This window comes from Spea bombifrons, chromosome 1 (genome assembly GCF_027358695.1).
Source record: "Spea bombifrons isolate aSpeBom1 chromosome 1, aSpeBom1.2.pri, whole genome shotgun sequence".
NCBI lineage: Eukaryota > Metazoa > Chordata > Amphibia > Anura > Pelobatidae > Spea > Spea bombifrons.
The window spans coordinates 45,650,456-45,676,970 of NC_071087.1; the positions used below are offsets into that span (position 1 = coordinate 45,650,456).

General features: G+C 40.8%; 1 protein-coding gene across 1 annotated transcript; it reads left to right on the top strand.

Moving 5' to 3' along the window:
* The first annotated feature begins 9,753 nt into the window (after positions 1-9,753).
* On the top strand, positions 9,754-26,250 carry FAM241A (family with sequence similarity 241 member A). The gene is made up of 2 exons (XM_053461512.1): positions 9,754-10,202; positions 25,279-26,250. Exons 1-2 carry the CDS (start codon positions 10,041-10,043, stop codon positions 25,522-25,524), a joined length of 408 nt encoding a protein of 135 aa, XP_053317487.1. The 5' UTR covers positions 9,754-10,040; the 3' UTR covers positions 25,525-26,250.
* Positions 26,251-26,515: the final 265 nt, after the last annotated feature.

Sequence of the window (26,515 nt, forward strand, 5' to 3'; positions counted from 1 at the left end):
TAGAAATCCTTTTCACATAATATATCAACAATAGTTTGAAAATAAGAACCTGCAAATGTGTTATCACACATGCGATTGACATCTGAGCTGTGCATTTGTCAAGCTAGCAGATCTTAAGATGGCATCTAATATTTATGTGTATATGAATTCAATAAGCATGGGAAATTGCACATCAAAGTTAGCCAATGCATCATTTACTTATTGGATACATTATAAAAAAACAGATCCTTAACGGTATACGGTATACATATATACAATAATCTTTATGTAATATAAAGTGGGCAAACGATATTGCTGAGAATGAAATATAAAGATTGAAAAGTAACTTTACAAAAACGTATAACAGTTACAATGCATGAAAAATTCATTTCTACAGCAGTGAGAAATATCTCACCTTATTTAAGTGGACATGTCTAGAGGCTAAGTGAAATTCCTTTAAAGGAATAAAGTGATGGGCTGATCTGTTTAGATATTGCGAAACAAGTTACAGATATCATTTTAAAGAGACTTAACTTGAAACCACTATTATTGTTAATTGAGCAGCAGCTTAAATATAGGCATAATAACAACTAACTGTATGAAAACTGAGAATAGAAATATAAGAATCACTATTTTAAACCTTTTACATCCTCTTTGGGGTGGGGGGATAACTTTAATATAAAATGGCCTTCTTCTCCCCGGAGTCTTTGGGCAAAATCCCAGGTATGTAAGACCAGGCCCGGACTGGCCATCGGGCACACCGGGCATTTGCCCGGTGGGCCGGGCCGCGGCAGGGCCGGATTGACTTAGGGGCTGATGGAGCTGCAGCTCCAGGCCCCTACCTTAAAATAGGCCCAATCAGCACCTGCCCCTTAACCCCGCCGCAACTGCGACCGGGTCCGCCACTCTAAGGGGCCGGGAAGCCCCCACCAGGGCCGGCCTTACGGGTGTGCAGCCGCACAGGGTTTAAATTATAACATCGGGGGGGGGTTGTTTGTTTGTTTTTTACTTTATTTAACATCCTCCATGTTAAATAAAGTTTTTGTTAACTTTATTTAACAAGGAGGATGTTAAATAAAGTTTAAAAAAAAACCCCGATGTTTTAATTTAAGCCCTGTGCGGCCGCAGACCCCCTGGTGGGGGCTTCCCGGCCCCTTAGAGTGGCGGCGGTCTTAAGGGGCCCTGCGTTAATGCGGCCATAATGCGGTCCTGACTGGGCCTATTTTAAGGTCAATCCGGCCAATGCTGCTTGCTCCGGCAACAAGGTAAGTAGGGTGAGGGAGGGGGGTGCAGTGAGAAGGGGCAGAGGGGTGCTAGATAGTGAGAAATGGGAAGAGGGGATAGATAGTGAGAGGGGGTACATATTGAGAAGTGGGGAAGGGGGTACATAGTGAAAAGGGGGAACATAGTGAGAAGGGGCAGATAAGATGGGGAGAGGGGGTAGTGTGAATGCGTATGAGAATGAATGAATAAATGTGTGGATGAATTGTGTGAATGCGTATGACAATTAATGAATTCATGTGTGGATGAATTGCTTGAATGATTTGTGAGACTGCATTAATGAATGTGTTAATGATTTGTGTGAATGAGTGAGTAAATGCAAAGACGGTACATGAAGGGTGGGCTTTAACAATAAATAAATAAATAAAAATGGGCTGCTCAGGCTTAAATGCCCTGGCCTATTTTTTGTCCCAGTCCGGGCCTGTGTAAGACTAAGTTCATGTTAGTAAGTGTGTGTTAGTGTTTGGGGGGGGCAGGGGGCCACTTTGCATTACATGCCCCATTGTTCAGAAGGTGCAGCCTGGCCCTGGAACCTGGGGTAAAATTTCAGAGGCTATGTGATACAGTAACGCAAGAAGTGTTATCTCTTTAGTCATTCTGTATGCAGGTGGTACTCTCATTGCCATAGAAAAACTACATCAAAATCACAACAAAATGTTTGTTATTTAGCTTAATATGGACAAATAATTATCAACACAACTGTTTAGGGTACTGGGAGAACAATGTTAAGCTTTTAGTGGCCTACTTGAGACAGAAAATGTATAACACTTTCAACTTGAAGAGATTCAGTTATTCAACTTGCTTGTTTATGCAGTAAAGTGATTGTGATTCGAAAATCCACAATTTTCCTGCAACTTGAAGCTTGTGACTCACCAAGTTCTAACAAACTAAATTAATAATGATTTTGGAAACCCCAAAACTACATAAATGTACATGGGGAAAAATGAAAATCACATTTGATAGGGTCTTTCTTTTGTTAAGTGATTTAAACCCTTTAAACTCTAAGCTCTTTTAGACCATATTTGATTAGACCTTGTTTTTTTCTCTAAATCTAAATTTTAACAGGGATGTCATTTTCTTGACAATAACATCTAATCTGGTGTCATCAGGCAAATTGATCCCCAAGATCTATTCACCTAGGAAATAAGGCTTCAACATCCTGTTGTAATCAATATAACATAGCAAATTAGCTAAACTATTGTAACTTTTCATATAAAATAAAAAATGACCTGGATATGCTTCGATGGTCAAGAATGTGCAAAGTTGGCTCTAAAATTGCAAAATAGTGCATCAAATTTAACCAGCTCTACTTTTAATCCAAATCCAAAAATGATGTCTTCAACATTGAACAGATGTCCTCACAGACAAAGGGCTAAAGATAAGTGTCTATTAGATTATTACAATGATAAACCACTGCCACAATACTAATTAACAGCAGTGTTGATTGGTACAAATCTTCACTAAAATAGTTGATTGATAAACATATGCCAATAAAGAAAACTAATCACCTCATTTGGCCTCAGGTATCATATATATATATATATATATATATGCAGATGATACTCACATGTACCTAATGTCTCCTGATCTGTCGCCTCCTCTCATGTACCTTATTACAAACTACTTGTCTGCTATTTCCTCATGGATGTCACAACGCTAAAACTGAAAACTCACTGTATCTAAAACTGAACTCATTATCTTCCCGTCTTCCATGCTATTTCTTCAACCAACAAGGACCAATACCTTGGGGCAGTAGCGTACCAAGCGGGGGGCGGAGGGGGCGGTCCGCACCGGGTGCCGCTCATCAGGGGGGTGCCAACTTGCCGGCACCAGGCACTACTCCAGAGACGGACAGTAATGTCCGCCGCTGGAGGAGCAGGCTCGCAAGGGAGCGGTATCTGAGGTCTTTAACAGACCTCCGGCTCTCTTGAGTGATTTTAAGACGGTTCAAGGATCTCCCTTGAACCCGGCTTAAAATCACTCAAGGGAGCCGGAGGTCTGTTAAAGACCTCCAATACCGCTCCCTTGCGATCCGCGCGGCAACAGCTGCTATGCGCCGGGGTTTGTTGTCAGATCCTGCCGCACAACACTGAAGCCGCGCCCACCGTGACCTCTGAACCGGAAGAAGACAGAAGAACTGAAGAAGAGGAGCGAAGAGGAGGAAAAGGAGCTGTAAGGAGAAAAGAGGAAAGGTAGGAAATCATTCAGTGAGAGTGACACTGAGAGTGGATTGGTATATGTGTGGATTGGTATATGTGTGGATTAGTATATGTGTGGATTGGTATATGTGTGGATTGGCATATGTGTGGATTGGCATATGTGTGGATTGGCATATGTGTGGATTGGCATATGTGTGGATTGGTATATGTGTGGATTGGTATATGTGTGGATTAGTGTATGTGTGGATTAGTGTATGTGTGGATTGGTATGTGTGGATTAGTATGTGTGGATTGGTATGTGTGGATTGGTAAATGTGTGAGAGTGATGGGTGTTATGCTGTACCATTTCCTATGTATTTTTCATTATATAATTATGCTCTAAAGTACATCATAACTCCCATCACTCTATACAGTTCAATACAGTGGCAGAGTTGGGAGACAGAGGCCTTGCACCCCCACCGCAGGACTCCTGAAAGGTAAGTGAACTTCAAAGAGGGAGAGGGTAGATAGTTAGTAGGGGGTAGATAGGGAGAAGGGAGTGAGATGGGGCATAGGGGGTAGATAGGGAGAAGGGAGTGAGAAGGGGTAGATAGGGCAGAAGGGAGTGAGAAGGGGTAGATAGGGCAATCATACTCCTATCCAGCCAAGTCTGCGAGTACATCGTGCGATCTGGGAATGCCTGGGTATGATAGGAATGTGATTGCTGTTAACAATCATATATATATATATATATATATATATATATATATATATACCGTATTTGCTCGATTATAAGACGAGGTTTTTTATAGAGCAAATGCTCTGAAAAATACCCCTCGTCTTCTAATCGGGGTCGTCTTCTAATCAGACCTCAAATAGAGGTCTGATTATGAGACTAAGATCCAGATCCCCCGCACCGCTGCAGGGGACCTGGATCCTCCTGGATCCTCCTGCCCCCCCCCCCATTTAACACCCCCCACTTAACACCCCCCCACACACACACACTTACCGGTGCTTCCTGCTGTATTGCCGGGGCAGCGGGTTGACATCTACGCGATCCGTGTAGACAACGTCCGCTGCAGCCGGAAGGAGGTGTGGCTAGCAACGGGGGTTGTCTGCGTCCGTCGCGCAGACCTTACCCGACTGTCAGGGATCAGAGTTCCCCGCACCGGTGCCGCACCGGTGCCAGGAACTCTGATCTCTGACAGCCGGGGAAGGTTTGCGCGACGGACGCAGACAAACCCCCGCTGCCAACTCCACCTCCTTCCGGCTGCAGCGGAAGTAGACGTCAACCCGCTGCCCCGGCAATACAGCAGGAAATTGGAAGCACCGGTAAGTGTGTGTGTGTGTGTGTGTGTGTGTGTTAAATGGGGGCATAGGGCATTTCTGGAATGCCTTATACCCCTATATGCCACTCTGGCACTTAGGGGGTTAAAAGGCATATTATGGGGCAGAGTGGCATATAGGGAGGTATAAGGCATTTCAGGAGGCAGAGTGGCGTTAAGCGGGCATTTAATAGAGCACTATGCCTCCTGAAATGCCTTATACCTATATGCCACTCTGCCCCATAATATGCCTTTTAACCCCCTAAATGCCAGAGTGGCATATAGGGGTATAAGGCATTTCTGGAGGCAGAGTGTTCTATACAATGCCTTTTAACTCCCTTAATGCCACTCTGCCTCCTGGAATGCCTTATACCTCCCTATATGCCACTCTGCCCCATAATATGCATTTTAACCCCCTAAATGCCAGAATGGGATATAGGGGTATAAGGCATTTCTGGAGGCAGAGTGGTACATAGGGGATCAAAAGGCATACCATGGGGCACAGTGGCATATAGAGGGTTAAAAGGCATATCATGGGCCACAGTGCCATATTGGTGTGGCAAGCCTGGGGGCAGATGTGCGTAACTGGGGGACAGGTTGGAAAATACAAGGAAATAAAAACAAAAAAATATTTTTGTCAATCATAGCTTTTATTAAAAAAAATAGTTTACATGAATTAACATTTACTGGTAAAACTTTTTTCCTTTTAGGGTCGTCTTATATTCAGGCTTTTTCTTTTTTTCCTAAGTTAATATTCAGATTTTGGGGGGTCGTCTTATAATAAGGGTCGTCTTATCGAGCAAATACGGTATATGTTAATATTGTTATTTAATTGTTTTGTCCTACTTTGGTGTGTTACTTACTTTAGATTTTTTTTTATGGTGTGGGGGGGTCATATTCGGTTTCGGCCAGGTAAATGCTGCATTTTCGGTTTCAGTCCAGAATTCGTTTCGGTGCATCCCTACTACTAATGAAGTGGTAGGCCTACACCACATCAATGTTTGGCTTTGTATATAGTGATAGGAGTTATGCTGCACTATTGTCAATGTCTGGCTCAATGTATAGTGATAGGGATTACGCTGTACCACCGTCAATGTGTGCCTCAGTATATAGTGATAGGTGTTATGCTGTACCACCGTCATTGTCTGCCTCAGTATATAGTGGTAGGTGTTATGCTATACAACCATCAATGTCTGCCTCAGTATATAGTGATAGGTGTTATGCTGTACCACCGTCAATTTCTGCCTCAGTATATAGTGATAAGTGTTATGCTGTACCACCTTCAGTGTCTGCGCCGGTATATAACGGTAGAAGCTATGCAGTTTTAAAGTGTGTGTGTGTGGGGGGGGGTGCCACATACAGGATCCGCCCCTGTGCCAAATACTCTAGGTATGCCCCTGCCTTGGGATCATCTTCGATGCAAACCTCTCCTTCATCTCTCACATTCAATCTTCAACTAGATCCTGCTAAAAAACATCTCTCGCATCCGCCCATTCATCACCCAAGAAGCCACAAAAACCCTAGTTCATTCCTTTACCATTGACTATTGCAACACTCAACTCCCTCAACACTCAATCCCTCGACTCTCTACTCTGCAAAAATGCTGCTGCCAGGCTTATCTTATCTTACACAATGCTCTTCCTCTGCTTCCCCACTCTGTGAAACTCTCCACTGGCCCCTATTACCTCAAGAATTATACTAACATATAAAGCACTCCATAATACTGCTCCTCCATACATTTCTGCCCTCGTAACAAAACACTTCCCTACTCAATCTTCACGTTTTTCCTGTAGGTGAAGGCTTTCCTCCTCACCATCTCTTCTTTTTCTCACTTACAAGACTTCACTTGTGTTGCCCCATTCCTCTGGGACTCACTTCCACCTAACCCCAGCTTTCAATTTCCCTCATATTCAAGAAATATCTCAAAATCAGTTTCTACAAAGCATTCTATCTTTGTAGCTAGAACTTATCTGACACTAATACAACCCCCACACTACCTCTACCCTTTTCTCCATACCTTATGTTTCTCTTCACCCCATTGTCAGCTTGCAAGCAGGGCCCTCTTTATCTAATTTATTGGTTTGTCTTAGTCTGTCAATTGTAGTTTTGTCATTCCCCTAGAATATAAGTATTGTAAGAAGCTCGTAAATTGTTGGCACTATATATAATAACGATAATAATACTACTAATGATCATAATACGGTAATACTTAAAGGAAAGTTTAAGATCTTACGATCTAACTTTAGTAAGATTCTTCTGCAGGAGAAACTTGGCTGGCCTGTATAATGCATTTTTAAATCAATGAGATGTTTCAAACTATCTTCACCCATTCAATTACGCATTATATAGGGCCAGCTCTGTCTTTCTTACTGGAGAAAACTAACATTGTTGCACCATTGCAATGGAGAGTAAAGTGGGGAACTGAATCCAAATACCAATCTGTGTGCCAGTCACTATTTAGCAGAACACCGTGCCTCATTTTATTCCAAGCAACATTCTTGGCATTAAACTGACCTGGTGGAAATTAAAAAAATTCATGCTGAACGAATTGCATATTCAATTAATATATCCCTTGCAAGAGGGCAAGGTATGGGATCAAGCTGTGCTCTGCTCTGCTGGATGCATGGAGAAAAAATGCCACAGGACTCCAAAATTTTGTGGAAAACCTAATTTTAATGTCTGTGTATTTAACAGACATATTAATGACTTTGTATTTAGAATGTAATGTCATCATATTTTCTGGGTTACAGATGAGGATAGCCAAGTTCAAATCAATAAACTTGCAAAATTTAAAGTTGCAGGCACATACAAACAACTCACAGACTAGTGAATATGCAAGTTGCTTTGACTTCTTTGTGAATAGACCCAATAATGTGTCAGGCTTGAGTTTAGAAAACAAACAAAATACTCCTAGGTGTACAAGTTACTCCATTCACCACAAGGTGGAGCCTTAACACAAGCCAATTTAGCTCTACGCAACCGTACTTTTATGTAACATATCAATAGATGTACATTTTGCATGGGGCGCCAATGCATTTTACTGCAAAGCCCTGCGTTCCTGATCACAGTATGCGGGACCAGTGTCAGTGGGTCATCAGAGACCCCATTAAAGTCAATAATCACATTGTCTGATGCTTCCTGTGGTGTCACTGCAGCAGTTTGTACATTAGAACTATGTAGTGGTGCTCGTAACAGACAGCCTGATCTCCCACACAGTGGCTCTGAGCACCTCCATCACCTATGCATGGGCCCACAATGTAGCGAGGTGTACACGCCTGCCCACATCGTTATCCAATCTTTTCCAGTGCAGTCCTCAGGAACTTCAGCCCCCAATGCTGAAAGTCTTGCACAACGACATGATCGTGCGAGACTTCCTTCATGAATGGAAGCCTTGCATTTAAACTTAACGCAAGACTATATTCATGGGGAATGAGTGCTGCTGATTGATCAGAGACTGATCAGCAGCCTCAGAAAAGTTAAAAATTATTGCTGCCTAAAGTTACCAGAGCTGGTGGGCTGCTAAACAGTCCCAAATGAGCATACCTGGGAACTCTCCGGGTTTGACCAGGAGACTGCCCAGGTGAGTGCTGCTTCTCCGGGGGTCAAGACACGAATCCTCTGGGTCGCGTGGTCTTGACATGCCCCGCTCCCCGCCCATTTCCCCTTTAAATAGGTGTTTCCAGCTGTCGTCAGCGGGAACTCCCCCAACGGCAGCGTGACCGCCCACCAACGTGAGCGGGACCGCCCGCTGACGTCAGTGTGCAGTCCTGGCTGCGTCCCGCAAGGGAAGGCTCCTGGTAGCCGTAGCAAAGAAGCTCCTAGGTATGCAAATGAGACATGGGTCTCACAAAATAAAGTTGAACGTTTCAAGTTTGGAAAAGGGAATGGTTATGTTCCATTTTGTTCCCAGTAGTTTCCAAAAACCATTAGAAAAAAACCTACACATGTGGGGAATTTTATTTTAATGTATTATTCATACTAAATGTTGGACTATACATCAAAAGAAGAAAGTCTTGAAATTAAAGAATCTGTCTTGAAAAAACAATATATCATTTGTATGGCAAAAAAAATATCATGGTTAAAAAATCGTAACGTAAAAAGGGCCTATGTTTTTGGGGAACAAAATATCCTCGGTAAGGGAGTTACACCATTATTAAAGATTCTGCAAATGTAACCTCTTGAAGGTGACTAGCGGTTGCGTGCTACTTTACCAACTGTTGCTAGGTAACAACCTCCCCACAAAAATAAAACAGAAGTTGCAGGAACCTATAGTCAGCAAAATTAATTTATTCTGAGACAAAACTCAATTATCTCACGTACTTCCTAATATAAATGATAACCTGCAAATCACCAAATTTTGATGTGTTTTAGTATGTATTAACACTTCAATTACAATAAAAAAGGGCAGACTTGGCCGCCACAGTAACTCACTTCTTGGTCTATTTCCATTCTGGCCACTAGCAAAGTTGGGCTGGCAAAAAGTTATAGGGGGCGATTCCCCCCCCACGCCATCGCAAGTCATGTAATGTAAGTCATTTATTTAAGAAACTGAATTTTTAAACAGACCCATCTGTTTTTATATCTGAATGCACTTTTCTATGGTGTGGACTGCTAGGGTCACTTCACTCATATGCAGCAAACATTGTGCTCTACTAGAAGAAAGTGACATCATGGAATGGACGATGGGCAGAAGCTTTTTGGTCCCAAAGAGAGCCCGTCCACCACTCGGGAGGCATACAATGTTAAGTCCTCATTGGGCTTCAACCAGTTGGGTTGGTGGGGGGCTTTTATGATGTCTCCTCAGGTCATCCATGAAGACCCTGTGGGTGGAGAAAGAGACTTGAACGCTCCTTCGTTAATTCGCGTGCTTCGGTGGCTAATGTATGACATCACCATACAGCACATAAAGAGGCGCAGAATGCTCCCGGAGCTATACCCATGTGATACCACATGATACAGATACTTGCTGGGAATGCTTGCCAAGCACGGCAAAGCAGGATGTGAAGCTAATGAACAGAGCGCCCGTCGCACTTCCCAACCGCTCCTCGCCGATGTGAACGGACGTTGTGGGCACGAGCACTGCCAGGCGCGCGCTCATGCAGGAAGCAGTCCCGTCACTGCCCCGGAGTCACTCGCTGCGCGAAATACGGAGCCAGGCACGGGCAGCACAGCGCACACTGCCCACCGACCGGCTGACACTGCCGCGGGGCGCGGCTCCCTGGGGCTGGAACTCGGGTGGGTGGGGGCGGAGTTCAAATCCTGCCCCGGGAGACCAAGCACACAGCTGGGAGGAATGAGAGAACAGTGAGAGTACAGCATGGAGCATACCAGCAGGTCGTCATTGGAACAGCACAGCAATGCCAATGGGTGCCAGGAGGAGCGCGGGGGCTCTGCGGAGACCTGGAGCAAAAGGTTTGCCCCCGGATCACAGGGCAGAGGGGACACTGCGGACAGCACGTACAGCGGCACCCAGCAGCAGGTGAGACGGGCACCGAATGGAGCAGAGGCTGCTGCATGTCTGTACCGTATGGGCACCGTGTGTACGGCGGGTGGCAAATGTCAATTACTATGTGCGGGGAAGTGTGTTTAGGAATGGTGATGGCTCATCGCTGCAGGCTGCTGGGATCAGCATAGGACTGAAGCACCAGTCCCATAACACATCACTGATCTGTACAAATGCATATGGTTAGAGTATGTACTGGTGCTGGCTTACTGCTATTACTGTGTATGTGTGTATATGTATGTATCTGTATGTGTGTGTATATATATATATTGAAACAAAGAATGTGGAACTTGACACTATGTGAAAGTTGACTGGTAAGGAACCCACAATCCTTAGCAAATGGTTAAAATTCTTAGGCTTTTGTTCTGTTTTTGTTTTTATTTACAATTATAATTTTGTATAAACGTTACAAAGTCGGGTCATTCAGCCCCCAGTGTGTTGTTTGTAAAGTGTGGATTTTGGAAGAATCCTTTACACCCCCGTGCTGGCCTGAGAATTACTTTAATACCGCAAAGCAGTTCTAAATAACACAAAATAGTGCTGCATGACATCTGTATACATCTTACAGGCATATCCACTACCAAGCAGAAATCGCACAAAAAGACAGTATATTTGCTGCCGTTATTTGTATAAAAAAAAAAAAAAGGACTTGGCAGAGAACAACGCAGAGGAACCGGCAGGTGCTTCCTACAGAGGGTCATAGAGGAGGAAAACACGAAACAAACTCTGTTTCCATCCAAGATACTCTTTTTAAGATCAAAGGGAGATTTTCCAGAAGCTCTGTGTTTTTAAGGTTTTTGCCCAGAGCTTGTATTCAATTAAATTAGTGGCTTTCGCTGACAGCGACTTTTGCTGTATTTGCTTAATTCAGGAAAGGAATCCATGAATTGATCTTGGGTTTACTGGTGTTTGTCAGGAGCCCTACCTTCCTCGCTCCGTTCCTTTATTGTGTGCTCGAGATTTTATTTTTATTTGTAAAACTATGTGGTGAACAAAGAAATAAAGCGTTCGGCATTTCTTGGGGATGGAGAACACACTTGGGTTTCCACGAATGGTCGTTTTACTAATATGATCGACTTGCCGCTGTGTCAGCTCATTGCTAAAGCCTTGCAGTGGCGTCCTTACGGTTAAAGGTTAAGCAAATCTTGAGCTAACAGACCATGGTGCAGTTGTCATAGTAACCACTGCAATGGTTTTGCCATTTGTTCCACTTTTACCCCCTTTGGACCAGAATTTCTCTTTACCAGTAAACCCAATTAGACTTACTTTTGCATCAGGGTTTGGACCATTTCCATCTCAGAAATCAGCCTCCTGTTTCCATTGTAAAGTAGTTGAAGCATAATGAGAAAAAGCTGTAAGGAAACTGAATTCCGTGACTTTGTGGTAACATACGTAATTTATATAATATATACCGTATTTGCTCGATTATAAGACGACCCTGATTATAAGACGACCCCCCAAATCTGAATATTAATTTAGGAAAAAAAGAAAAAGCCTGAATATAAGAGGACCCTATAGGAAAAATGTTTTACCAGTAAATGTTAATTCATCTAAACTATTTTTTTTAAAAAAAGCTATGACTGAGAAAAATATTTTGGTTTTATTTCCTTCTATTTTCCAACCTACCCCCCAGTTATGCACATCTGCCCCAGAAATGCCTTATACCCCCTATATGCCACTGTGCCCCATGATATGCCTTTTAACCCTCTAAATACTACTGTGCCCCATGATATGCCTTTTAACCCTATATGCCACTGTGCCCCATGATATGCCTTTTGACCCCCTATGTGCCACTCTGCCTCCAGAAATGCCTTATACCCCTATATGCCACTCTGGCATTTAGAGGGTTAAAAGGCATATTATGGGGAAGAGTGGCATATATGGAGGTTTAAGGCATTCGGGAGGCAGAGTGGCGTATAGAGGGTTAAAAAGGCATTTCTGGAGGCAGAGTGGCATTAAGGGGGTTAAAAGGCATTTTACAGAGCACTCTGCCTCCAGAAATGCCTTATGCCCCCGATTTAACACGCGATGGACGCAGACAACCCCCGCTGCTAGCCACACCTCCTTCCTGCTGCAGCGGAAGTTGTCTACGCGAATTGCGTAGACATCTACACGCTGCTCCAGCTACACACCGGGGACTCAGAAGTACCGGTAAGTGGGGCGGGGGGGGGGACGACAGGAGGATCCAGGTCCCCTGCAGCTGCAGGGGATCTGGATCTTAGTCGTCTCATAGTCAGACCTATTTGAGGTCTGATTATAAGACGACCCCGATTATAAGATGAGGGGTATTTTTCAGAGCATTTGCTCTGAAAAAAACCTCGTCTTATAATCGAGCAAATACGGTATATAAAGATATAACGCATATGTTGTATGTGTAATAATCTAACTATATTTTTAAATGCCATCATAAATTGCCAAAATCTAATTTTCTCCTTGTGACCTAAATTAGAAATGTCAATTGCTAATTTGACTAATTTGTAAAGTAGGTCAAAAAATCCTTAGCTTTGAGTATATACTATATATCTTTACAACTTAATTGCTTTATTTCAACTTTCCATTGGAAGTTTCATCACCCGAAACCTTTACTTTTAAAGTGATATTCAATTTACCAGGGAGCTTGTCAAAAAAAAAAAAAAAAAGAATACATATTTAAATACTTTTTGGTTGGGGGGGGGATCTCCCAAGCCCCCAAGCAATGTTCCCTTGAGCTGACTGGAGGGGTAAGTATATTGTGTGACAGGAGATGTCTTCTAGAGGGTAGGCAAAGGGGCAAATGGATATTGGGATTCTGCAGACCCCCCCAAATAAATTTGCAAGGGGGACACTATATACATTTATAGAGACCTCTCAGCTTGAATATACATTAACTGCGTATGGTGGCTGGAGTGTCCCTTTGATTTAATCCAATTCATGTAAACATAAGTAATTCTTCTGTTGGTGATCATTTATCCAGACCAGTCAGCGAAAAAGGAGACACTATGTGAGCGTGTACACCCCATCATGTAACACATAAGCAGGTGACAGCCTCGTTTCCCCCAAAATCCGAGTTTCTTGTAGGCTGCCCACCAATAATCGTTATATTGAATATAAATAGAGACACTTGGGGTTCATGCGTATTTCGGTACAACCTTCCCTCGTCAGTAACCTTGAGCAGAACTTCATATCTAGAACTATCTTCAAACAACTACATGTTTATAAGGCTTCCGTGGTACTTACATTTTATAAACTATTTAAAGACTGTCCGCTTATCTTCTGCGTTTGATCTTTAACTGGTATGTTTAGTTTTACCCTGGGATTTGAGTCTAGTCAAACGTGTTTCCGTGTGCTATGCGTCTCAAAGCCTCAGAATGCTAGGCATTACAGGTTGTGTCATCTCGTCATGTTGCCTAAACATCTAGTAAGCGCTATAGCTTTCTTGAAGTATGTAGGCCTATCCTGTATGTATTTTCTACAGAGAGATCTTGAAAGAGACTATTACCGTGAATATTTGATTTTTGCTGACTTTACCGACTTTGAGACGTGAGGTTGTGAATAATCCATAGGTTGTCTCCCTTGGCTCCATTTGAAGCATTTTTGTTACTTGCTTTGGGGTTTTTTTTGTCCTTTGCAGCATATTTACTTATTTAGGGTACCTACTAACATGCTTCCAGGTCACAAGGACTAGCTACAAAAGTAGAAGAGGTCCATCAGTGAGTTGTACCAAGAAATAAAGTTATGGACCTTTTAGTATTTCTTACATCATTAATGCTTTCATTGAAGAAGAACCATAAAAACATGTGGTGGGTGTTCCCTTTAATAACATGTTCTGGATTGTCAAATATAAACATAGTCCTTTGATCATTCAGAATCTAGTGTGACCGGCTAACTTACAAACCTTCTTCCCAGCAAGTTTCAGTGGTAATGAATCATACCTAATCATACCTGAAGACCTTCGTAATAAGCCTACTCTGTATTTAAGCCAAGTATGAAGCACTTAATAGTCTTCTAGTATAGTATTATAACAACTTAAGCAAGCCCAGACTGGCCATCCAGTAAACTGGACAAACGACTGGTGGGCCAATGCCCAAAGATGCTACCCAATGACCTTTTCTGCTGCTCATGCAGTAGATGTGGTCCTGTAGCTTGCAGCCGATAAAACTACAAAACTGTAACAGCGTAGCCATCAGGCATCTGCATGTACATCACAAAGTCAGCAAGGGCCAGATTTATTCCCCAGTCCGGACCAGTAAGTAGGTAATCTGCTGACCTGCGAGACCCTGACAATCTGACAGTTCAAACTGAGAACTTGAGACAAGGGCAAAGACTCCAGGTTTTCTGATCATATAACATTAGTCATATGTATGAAATGGTTCAGCAGGCCAGTTGATGTGCATTTGTAACATGGTTATCCCTAGAATGCACCTGCCCTAGAGTTCCTGATCTTCTGCTTGGGTTTTGCATTTTTTTCTAATCTTTGCATATTTTATATGATGCAGGCAACATGGGGGAGGTGCTAACTTCCAATGTCCCATGTCATCAACCAATTTACAATGGAAACTTTTCTTTCTTCTGTTATAAGAACGCAAGATTTTAGTAGCAGTAGCACTCGGGTGTGGACATGTTTACTAAAGAAAAAGTTAAAAGGAGGTCCGCCCTTTCCCAGGCTATTGGAAACCTGTACCATTTCTGTGTTTTTGGCAGATCTAAACAAGGTCATTGAACCCACGCTAGGAAGTAAGTTATGATGTCACTTTCGCGTAATGCTGGAGGTTTCAGACACACTTGTGGCATTCCATGCAATGTCTGTTTATGGACCTTCTGATGGGGGCACAAAATTAAGCTATAGATACATTCAAGAGCACCAAAATCCCAGTTAATAGCGGTTATTGGGTTTTCTATGTATCCCGGTTAAAGGGCATTGCAGGTCATCCTTCGCTAAGTATCCAGGAAGATCAGTATTGCACTCTTTGTCAATTTCAGATCAGAGCTACAAGAACCGAAGTCCTTCAACAAGATTTGCTTTTTTTTAGTGAGCCAATTAGACAATGACGTATTTTAACCCTTTAGGGCCAGAAGGATAAGCATCTCTACGCAAACCCATATTCCTAAAAGAAAACTGTAGCAATACAGGTGCATAGCGTTAAACGTTTGTTGCCATTGGTTGCCATGGAATGTTTTTACTGATCCACATTTAGCACTACACCCCAGTGTTCCTTTCATAAGGAGGCTTTTGTTTGACTCGTTCTTGTGACTCTGTCAGTGTCTTTAAATTAGATTTGTATTTGCACGTTACATAACTGTAAAATGCCTCCTAGAAAGAAAAAACGAACGTGGTTGTATCCTTTGATTCTTCATAAAACAAACCACAGAATCAAATGAATATTGAATTGCCTCTTTTGTTATTCATTTCCTATACGTTTGTGATGGTTTAAAATTGCTTTCATTCAAGTTCAAAAATATTGTGTATTCCAAAACAATTGGAATGTTCACATAAGAGTGTTTTTAAGCCAGCTGCATTATGTATTGTAACAGGTTCACCAAGAGAGCTGTAGTAACTCCCAGAGATCACCCACATGTATCCTCCTGTTGTCCCCGGAATAACTTCCAGCATCAGCCAGTATGCGCTCCTTGGAACCCTGCTATGAGTACCCAATAAGTAGACGCAACTACTTTGAATTGAGTACAGCAGTACATACTCATATATCCACAGAACTTCATTAACATAAATTAACATTGATAAACAGGTGCATGTAGACAACCCAACCTTTAATCTCCTGGCAGCAATCCTATTGATGGGATTAATTAAACAATGGAGTTCCTACCCGTGCTATCTTTGCTTGACAGCCAGAATGGAGCCATCTGAATACCTTGGGGCCCTGTATGACAGGTCATTCTGTCACATGTATCATTTGTATATTATCTAGCTCTGGTATCTTAGCCCAATTTACTTGGCATACACGCTGACTATTTATCATACTGCCTTGTGGGAAACAAGAGAATGGCTTGGTCTTAATCACACAGAGTGACCAACAGGTCCATGAAATGTTATGGAGAAAAATGTCTTCATTAGCATTGCCATAAAGAATAGCTCAAACCTTTAGACGATAAAGGAAGGGATTCTTTACAGTGAGGCCAATAAAGGTAGGGAATTCACTTCCAAGGGAGGTGGTGTTATCAAATACATTAGATACCTTCAAAAGGGGCCTAGATATTTTCCTAGCAAGGCATGACATACAGGGCTATAAATAGAATTAATATTCTAGAGCTTTTTGATCCAAGGAGAAATCAGATTGCCTCTTGGAGTCAAGAAGGAATTTTTTCTCCCTGATTGCCTTCTTTTGGATCAAGAATAGGAAGGTTAGGTAGAAGGGTTGAACTTGATGGACTTAGGTCATTTTTCAACAGTGTATCCAATCCCCCTGCTTAAAATGATGTCATAACACAATGCATTGCAGAATTGCTAAAGTGTATCTAGTAATTATCAAGATTTACTGCCACAGCCATGTCCTTTCTGTCTTCACTCGGAGTTTATAAATGGAGTGTGATTGTTAAAGGGAGCAGCCCATGCATAGGAGTCACAAAAGTAATATTTCCTGCTGCACTAGAAACGTAAAAACTAATTCTGGCGTGGGTCACTTTTTTATTGCTTCGCATTGTGTCATTTTAGGCATAGGAATATCAAACAGAAAAATGACAACTCATCCTGTTTCATAGGTAGCAGTTAATGACAGTTTTGTAATGTTATGACTATAATATTATCTATCAGCTATTTTAAAATGCTATGTTTTTAGTGCTCTAGATGTGGAATATGGACCTGTTTCTTCTGGATGTTGTATGTTTTGGCTTTTTATTATTGATTAAAAACATTGTAGCAGGACCAAGACTCTTGAAGCCTGGCATCTATTGGAACTAAAATGTTGCCGGTTCTTTACATTGAGTGCTTTATAGGGACATATGAGGATGGACTGATCCGGCTGTCTCTTAATTGTTCCATATTCCACAACTTCTGCAGCTCCTATAACTCTAAATAACTCTAAATTATTTGTTCAAATAATAATACAGCAGAGGTTATTTTAGTGCCTGCGAACCATTAAGATCCCAAAGCTCAAATATCATTCTCGGCGTATCTCCAAAAATATCTTCCTGTTGATCCAACACTTGGAACAGTTTTACACATTAGAAAAGGAAGACGCTTGTGAAGCTTTGCTTATGGCATGGACAATGTGCAGCTGGGTTCATTACTAAATGGTAATACTAAATGGTATGGAGTATGCCCCGCTACGGCATAGTGGTGAGGACTTCTCATTGAAACACAATCCAATTAGGAATAGTGAAGAAAACATAGATTCTAGAATAGAATGACAGGCACAAAGAATTGTGAGAACAGTGTTGTGCTGCATATTCACAGACAGACTTATAGCTATAGAAATCGTTGTGAATGTTATCTCTTTCCTGCCTTGCACCCAGAAAAGATACTCAAAATAACTTGGTCAAGGTTGAAGGGAGGAGGTGCAGCTCCTGGGACTCCGGCCAGGTTCTCCTGTTTCAGATCTTGCAATGTTTGCCTTGGTATAACTAGTCTAATTTGATTGTGCAGTGTGTTCTGATAGCATTCTAATACACAATCCAATACTTTTACCAGTTTCTACACTTTTCATCAGGTTGCTGTCCTTCACATTGAACGTTGATATGTTACCTGCATTCTCTGTGTCTGTGATACAAACACGTGCTGAATATAGTTGAGCAGATTTGTTCCTAGGGAAAAAATGTGATTTACCCCCTTCTTAAGGACAGATAACTATTAAAGCATATGATGCATATGGCCTCCAACGAAAACACAGTTATTTCCAGAGTAGTCTCCTCTGGGAACAAAGTGCTGCTCCATGCTATTTTTCAAAAACCATTGACGATACATTTTGCTACCACTACTGCTTAAATGCTTGAGCTGTGTCATCAAAATTGTTGCGTTTGTTCATACTTCACAGTCTGATAAAATGTTGTGACTGTGACTGTGAGGGGCAGAATTCTCAATATACAAGGGTAGGACTGATCCCAGGTAGCTTACATTTGTATGGGGGTTGAGGGCAAATAGGGTGGTGAGGGTGCGTGCCTGAACACCACTCTCGCAACCAAGACAGAGCACCGTTATCTGGAGAACCAGAAAAATGTTGCTTCACCAGAGTCTCTGGATGAAACCCAGAGATCATATTAATATTAAATCAACTTACACATTTAAGGAAGTTAGGTTAATTGTATTGGTATTAACAACAATGTGGCTTACTAAAAGAGACTCTGTTACCAGATATTAATTTGCGAATTATTAAAAAAACGGCTACTACATACTACTAATGTTTAATAACACACAACTTGGAGGCTTTAAATACAACCTTGAATACAGTAAGTCTATATTTACATTATGTGCCTCTTCTGAATATTTTATGTACTAGATTCAGCCCCCACACACATGGACAACCCTTTCTAGGAGCCCTTCTAACCCTTGCACACAACACTATTGAGCAACCCCCAATGCTTACATAACACTATCCTGTAGCCTCTTTCCTTTCCTCCACATGAAAACCCACTTCAGTTCTAAGTGTACTACTGTATCCAGCAGCCGCACTACTTTTAGCATAACTAAATTCGTTAAGTGAAAATGTACATACTTAGTTTAAAAGTTCACTTCTTGGGAGTTAATATCTGTGTCTGTGTGATAGTAGCAGCATTACGTAATCCATTTCCTGCCCTCAATTTCTCTCCTTTCTTTTTACCTTCCCTTACAAAGGATGCCTGAACAAATTAGTAACAGTCAGAAGCTTAACAAGTGGTGAGATACATTGACATATAGATAACCATGCAGATCCTGAGTTCCTTTCATGGAAAATGTGTTGAACAGGACTTGATAATTGGCATTGAGCACATTGCCTACCAAATGTTGGCAGGCATCTTGCTTTTTGCATTATTAAAACAAAAAGTAGATTTTTTTTTATTATTTTTCATTTTGGCCTCTACATTTTTGTAATGTTTTTAGCTATAATACTGGTTATTTAGTGTAAATAAATGAGTCTCATATTTACACTGCCATTTGTGTTACTGTCAAGAAAATATTTCTACTCTTAAAATAAAAATATGAATCAAAGTAACAGTAGTTTAAGTCTAACCTCTGGTGAGCTACTTCCTTTAGAAATTGGCCTCCTTGAGAGCATAAAACCACACTACCTCAGCTTCCTCGTGCATTGTATATTTATAGAAATGTACAATACTGTTGCATAACCCCATATCCCCAAAATATCTGACCTGTATATAGGGTTTTCATATCAGCCATTTTTTTTTCTAAACACATCTAACTTTAGCACGCCACTTAACTTTCTCCATTGCTCCCATATACCACATGGGATTCCAAACATTGGGGCATTTGGGAATTTCTTTTGTTATTCTTGGGAGCGTTTGGGACTTTTTTCATTTGGATTAGTTGGTCTTGGGACTTATACACTAACACAACCCAGATAAATCTATAACCTGATTGAGTCACTGTGGCACTTAATTTGGAATTATGAAAATGAAATTATATGAAAATGGGAAATGGTCATTGTGGATTGTTACGTGTGGATTTTCTGCAAGGGCCCATTTTATTTAGCTGGGGGCACTGTTATATTTATTGAAGTTTGTGTTAGATGTTTTGTTCCTCAGACTATAACACTCACAAGAGGCTTGATTACATGTGGTGGACATAATCATTATATCAGAGTCCTGGCAGCTGCAAAGCCGGCCATACCGGTATTTATTACCTCAATTCCTAGGTTTAGTGGGCACCTCCATGTTTACCACAGAAACATGAAATCAACATGATAACAACCCCAAACGCACCTCCAAGACAACCACTGCCTTGCTAAAGATGTTGAGGGTAAAGGTGATGGACTGGCCAAGCATGTCTCCAGACCTAAACCCTAATGGCGGCCACACAAAATATTGACGCTTAGGGCCCAATTTGGTGTACTCCCTTTTGTTGCCAAGGTTTAGACATTAATGGCTGTGTGTTGAGTTATTTTGAGGGGACAGTAAAGTTACACTGTTAGACAGGCTGTACACTCACTACTTTACATTGTAGCAGAGTGTCATTTCTTCAGTGTTGTCACATAAAAAGATAAATAATAAAATATTTACAAAAATGTGAGGGGTGTACTCACTTTTGTGAGATAGTGTATAGTTGCTGCTATGCAGGAAACAGTAACTGTGTTTTTGCAGTACTGATGCTGAATTGGACCCTATACATGGGTGAATTGGCAGACCTAGCATGGCACAATGTCATTCGGCTTAGAATAAATAGGAAGCCTGATTCCATGAGTTTTATTATACCTTGTATTCATACCTGTTTTTCTTAGTATGCTGTACTATTAAAGTGACATTTGACAATCACAAATATTCCCAGAATGTTTTTTTTTTTATGGGCGTATGTTAATTGGCATGCGTGAGCACATCAATAAAGTATAATCTCTGATCGTTTCATGTGCTGTAGACCTGTCAGATTTTCCCTAGTCATACAATAGGTGTGTCTCTCTCGACTTCTTGATGTATGAATGCTGCTTTTACAAACGCTCCTGATACTTCAACGAGCGCCGCGTGGAATGCATGAGATTAGATAAAAAGGGACTGGCTAGAATACTGTACTTTATAGATACTTTGTCCGTGAGTATGCCAGTGGAAGCAGCGATCTATTATATCTCAGTAAGTTGTTTGTTTTTTTTTTGTCTTTGCACATGTTATGTGTGTATATATATATATATATATATATATATATATATATATATATATATATATATATATATATATATATATATATATATATAATTATAACATGTGCCAACGGGCCAAAAATTATTCAAATTTTTTTTCTTTTTGGTCAACAAATTATGTTCCCTTTCTATTTGGTTTCGGCCGAAACTTCAGGGGCATTTTTAATTTGGGAACGAAATGTGTTGCCCAGTGCCCATATTCGCTCTCTCGCACTCTCTAAATGTTAACCTACCAGTCAACTACTTCCACTTCTGATTCTGCATAAGAGAAAAGACTAATAATCATTGATCCCACTTCTCTTAAAGAATGTTTGTTTCAGGGGGGGTGTAAGTGTGCCATCTCATACTTCTTAAGTATTTAATAAATATTTACAAAAACGTTACTTTGCTTTTAAATCAGAGAACAAATATTTATAACATTAAAGTCTGGAGTTAATCAAAGAGGAGTCAGGTTTTCCAGTAGCAACACAGTTCACAAACTTGGCAAAGTAAACCTATTTCCTTGAAAAAATGTATAATAATGGAAACATGATAACCACAAGTACACCCAGGGGTGCTGGTGATGGAGCCTTTTAGGGAACATAATTAGCAGTTACCGTACGCTGAGCCCGTGTCTGGAAACTTTTGCTTCTCGTGTGTTCCTTCCTTGGAAGTAAAATATCCCTAATAAGCCAAAATCTAATGGTTTTTCCTGTTCTGGACAATGTTGCATTCTACAGTCTTTCAAATGATTCCCTTGCTGTTACACGTAAGCCAAACATGAATTATACTCTCTACCAATTAACGCTAACAAACCTTTGATGTCATAAGGGTCTATGGGGCTGTGCCAAGGCATCCTTGTAACTGCCCCATTATGCCACTGCACACGGCTGGTTGGGGGAGGATAATCACTCAAAATGGCGATCTGCACCGCCTGTTTTGAGGCAAAGGACTGCCGCCCCAAGGCCTAGTCATTTTAGGTCAGAATATGTTGCTGGGTGTGCCATTTCATTATTCACCACAACTCACCAATGCCTTCTTTTGTCACATGATAATTAAGCATCCCTTGAAACATGAATGAGGAATAATTTCACCTGATTAAAGAATTATTTCTGGGAAATGTCTAGACATCCAGCAGCACTAGGAATTGTATTTCTAATGCCGCATTTAGATACAAAAGTGTACAATTCAGCAGAGTGGATGGAACAGTCCCTTTAACGCCATGACTAATGAATATTTCAGTAGCATTCTGACATTATTATTGTTGTCGTTGACCATTGAGAAATCTCTGGCTCTTTAACATATCCAAGACCCTTAATAAAACTTATGCAGTGTATGTAGGTATTAGGCTACTCCGCAATGTATGCCAATGAGAATTCATGTTCCAGTCCATTATGTTATTCTATCCTTTTGGTCACCATGTCACAAACCAAGCTTTAATAAAACAATTTTTAAACAAAATTATGTTTTATCATATAAATTATATATACATGTTATGCGATTGATAGGCTCACTGGACGCTGATTGTTAACTTTGTACGTACCAGTAGGGTCGCACCTATTTGACTTCTGCATTAATCTGAATCGCTGTTGCCTTTCGGAAACAAAACATAATCACCGGCTTTCTCTGACAATAGATGAGTTAAGTGTTTGTGTACAGGATCTTGGCCTTCGCACATTTACAGCGTATTGACGTAGAAATGTCGACCATCCCCCTCTCAAGGATTTTCCCGTGTTAGTTGTTGGCATGGTGATATGCAACATGCTTCCTTCTGCCACTTTATTCTTAGCGAGGTGTTAGGCTTTAGAGCTGGCCATATGAAAATATCAAGGGAAGCCAGTCTTTACTTTTTCACATTGTGATACTAAAACACATTCTTATCCCATTCTCTTCAGACACTGGTGTTATAGTCTACCTAACCGCGAGGGAGACACAAGCTGACCACCATTGATATCTACACAATTGGGTTAGAATGACCCCATGTCCATTCATGTGGTAGGGTAGTCACCTAGAACATATTTATTTAAAATCTTGAGGCCAATAGTTATTTTCATGCTTTATTTCCTGAATAGGTAACCCAAGGGACTTGGTTTGCCAGATAAGCCCGAAGCAAACAATTGCCGTATGAGTTATATTTAGCAACATTAGCGAAATGATACCTAGAAATCGCATGCAGTTGGCATTAAGGGAATTAATTAGTTAACCATAGTAGTTCCTATGGCTCCTCTTAATCTGCTTAATTAATTCCCTTAACAGAAGCTGTGCATTCATTCTGCTGAACTGTAGTAATTGTTATGCAGCTGGCAGAAGGTTGAATTCATAGGTGTCCTGTTTTAAACATCTAATCCGGAGACCCAGGCTGAAACTTTCAGTAAACCCTAGAAAAAAATGACCCAAAATGTTTAAGGAAATGCGTGAAATTTCCGCTTTCTGGGAATGTAAACTTGGTGCTCAGTTGTTTTAGTAATGTTGATAATACATTACCATATCTAGGTTCTGCTGGCTGTACTTAGTGTTGTTAGTAAATGAAGGGTGTTGTCGATGTGTTTTTCTTGTCAGGGAAGGTGTAGTCTACCAGCTATATGAGCAGAGCACGTTCCTTCCTGTTGGATTGTTTTGTTCTCAACTACATCAGTGCTTTGGCTGAACAGAAGCAGAAACAACCTATGCATGATGGACAGCGTTATACTCTTGGCTGCGGCTAAAGAAAGATTATGTGGGTTTTTATTTTTCCTGCAAGAAATCCAGAAGATGCTTTTCTTAAGAGCTTTACACTAGCGTGAAATATCTAGTTACTTAAGCTTCTAGGACCTCTGAGGTCTACTCTTCAGATGGAAAATGTTAAGCCATAGAGAAGAGTCCTCCGGGGTCCTAGGTTATGTAACTTTACATCTTGTTAAACAGAGATGTCACCCATGCATTATGACACTCAGGATCTTAACCCTGTCCTTAAAGAACTGCATCTAGGCTCATGTACATTTCTGTACGTTTGCTCGTGCTTTGTAAAAAGAATAATGATAAACACCAAATTTAAATAGCACATTTAGCATATGCCCTACCCTTGATATGGTATCAGTGGTACTTATCAACCGGTGCAAGTTAGACCAGTAGTTGGTAATGTCAAACATGTGAAGAATGTCTGCCTGTGTACAGTAAACACTGGTTTTATTAAGTGCTCGCTTAATAGCACACAAACCACTCAAGCAAAATATAAAGAAATGAGTATGCAAAGGTGATGTTTACTTAGCAGACCTGTGTATACACTGTTATGCAAACAAGTACATCTTGGTTTTTCCGTCACTATCGCGTACATTTTTTTAAAAACAGTATTACAAATGTGTTCTGTCTGATGATATTGTCTTGCATGAGTGGCAGCCAGTCACACATACGCTAGCGGAATGCACAGCTGATTTCGGTGGGATTCATTGACTTCAATGGGAGTGCTACAGAGCATGTGATTGTGCACAAGGCGTTCTTCTACTATACTATTGACCAGCATGAGTATTCTGGGGCACTACGCAATATGAATGGTTTTCGTATAGTTTATTACTTCTCAAGTCACTGGCACCAGAAGCTTCAAGATACCTGTAAGGTGTTGGATGCCCTACCCTATCATAGCGTGTGTGTCAGCAGTAAGAGGCATAGTCCATGGAGGTCAGTGCCTACAATTAAAGAGTGATTGCTCTGACATTAATCAAGCTGTAATTTCCTTGTTTATTCCTGCTCTCGTCTACGTTATTCTAGCAAAGCTTTTATGGTTACTGGGGAACCTTTGTTTGTCACACGTGCACACCTGCCATTACATAGCACAGGATGTTGTCAAACGGCCTCTGTTCAGTTTGCCTTCCGGAAATCGTGTCTTCAGAACCCTGTTACACCAACAGCTTTACTCAAAGGCTTTGCTGATGAGAATCTGTGTTGTACTTAACAGTACAGTTTTCACCAGAGCATCCATAACAAACACTTTGATGTTTAAGAGACTCGTAGTAGTAGTATCCTAATCACTTTTATTTCAGATGTGAATGTCTGTGTGACTATTAGTATTTGTCTTCTGATTAACTGTAACCCCAGGATTAAAAAGTTCAAATTATATATATGTGTGTAATTCTGTACACATTTGGGTTATGTACAAAACATGGTTCAGGCAGAAAGTTTGGAAAGTGGTCTGATCACTATAAGAACCAATAGTGGGTTCCTCCCCTGAATATTGCTAAGAAGAGAAGATCGCTTTTCAAATGTCGGATAAGATCTTTTAATGTGGTTAGCTTTAAAAAAATCTAATACATTGTGTTCTTTCTTTGCAGACTCCAACAACAAACCAGGATAATGCCTCAGTAGAGCTTGTCACAGATGACTATAAAAAAATGGGGACATTTTTTGGTGAACTCAATAAAATCCTGATAGGAGTAGGTTTCTGCCGGATGAATTTTGGCGAAAGGACTGTGGAGCCGGTGCTACTGATATTTTTTGTAGTCATGCTATGGTTCCTGGGCTTGCAAGCTGTAGGACTGGTTTCTATACTCTTCCTTGTTATTATTCATATACAATAACCTAATACGACACTTCATTTTGTGTCAGAAGTATTGTTTTATGTGAAAATATTTTATTTAAAATATATTAAACAAATGGCACAAGCAATATTGTAAATTGTTTAAAAATGTCATGTTAAACCTAATGTCCAGTAACAGATTTGCACTGGTAAAAAAATATATATATTAAAGCTATTTTGAAAAAAAATGTTTAAAATGAGAGCTAAGGCTATGGTGCTTTTCATTTTGTACTTGATATTTGGTCATCTTTGATTGTTACCCTGTACATTTCACTTACAGCTATAACAAGTGCTTCTAGACCATTGAACAACATGCTGTTTTAATGGATGAATATATACATTTGCCACTGTGTTTGGGTTGCACCGATAAATGCATGTTTTACGGAACACTCTTTCATCAAACACCTTTTTTTATGCTTGACAATGAGATTTATTTGGCTTTTTTATTTGTCCCTTTTAATTCTACCAGGAGAGAAGTTTACATATAATACCCAAAGAAGTATTGCAGCTTTGTACGCTATATAACTTTGAGTCTTTGTATCGGGCCCGGGCTGGCCATCTGCTACACCGGGGAAATGCACCTCATAATTACCCTGCATTGTGTGGCTACCGGCTGGATACGTGTGGGAAGCCATGCCTAATAAGTCTACAAATTCCCACGTTGTGTTTTGGAGTGACTGATTTTAGCTAAAATGGAAATAAATGTAATAATAAAAATGGCTGTATCTATGTTTCTCATGCCATCACCTTGGCATATTCACAATAATCCACGTTATGGAAGGCAGTCATCTCATGGAAAAGCTGTGTGAGCACTGTGACACAAGGTGATAGGTAAGTATGTTTATTTGACATTATAATTAGATGAGTAATACATATTACAGGGAGGAGGGTCATCTGCAATAAGTATGTGTGTTAATCATTAAGTAGAAGAAATTGTAGGTTTGTCATGTAATTGCATTGTTAAGGCCATTTGGGAGATATCACTACAATGG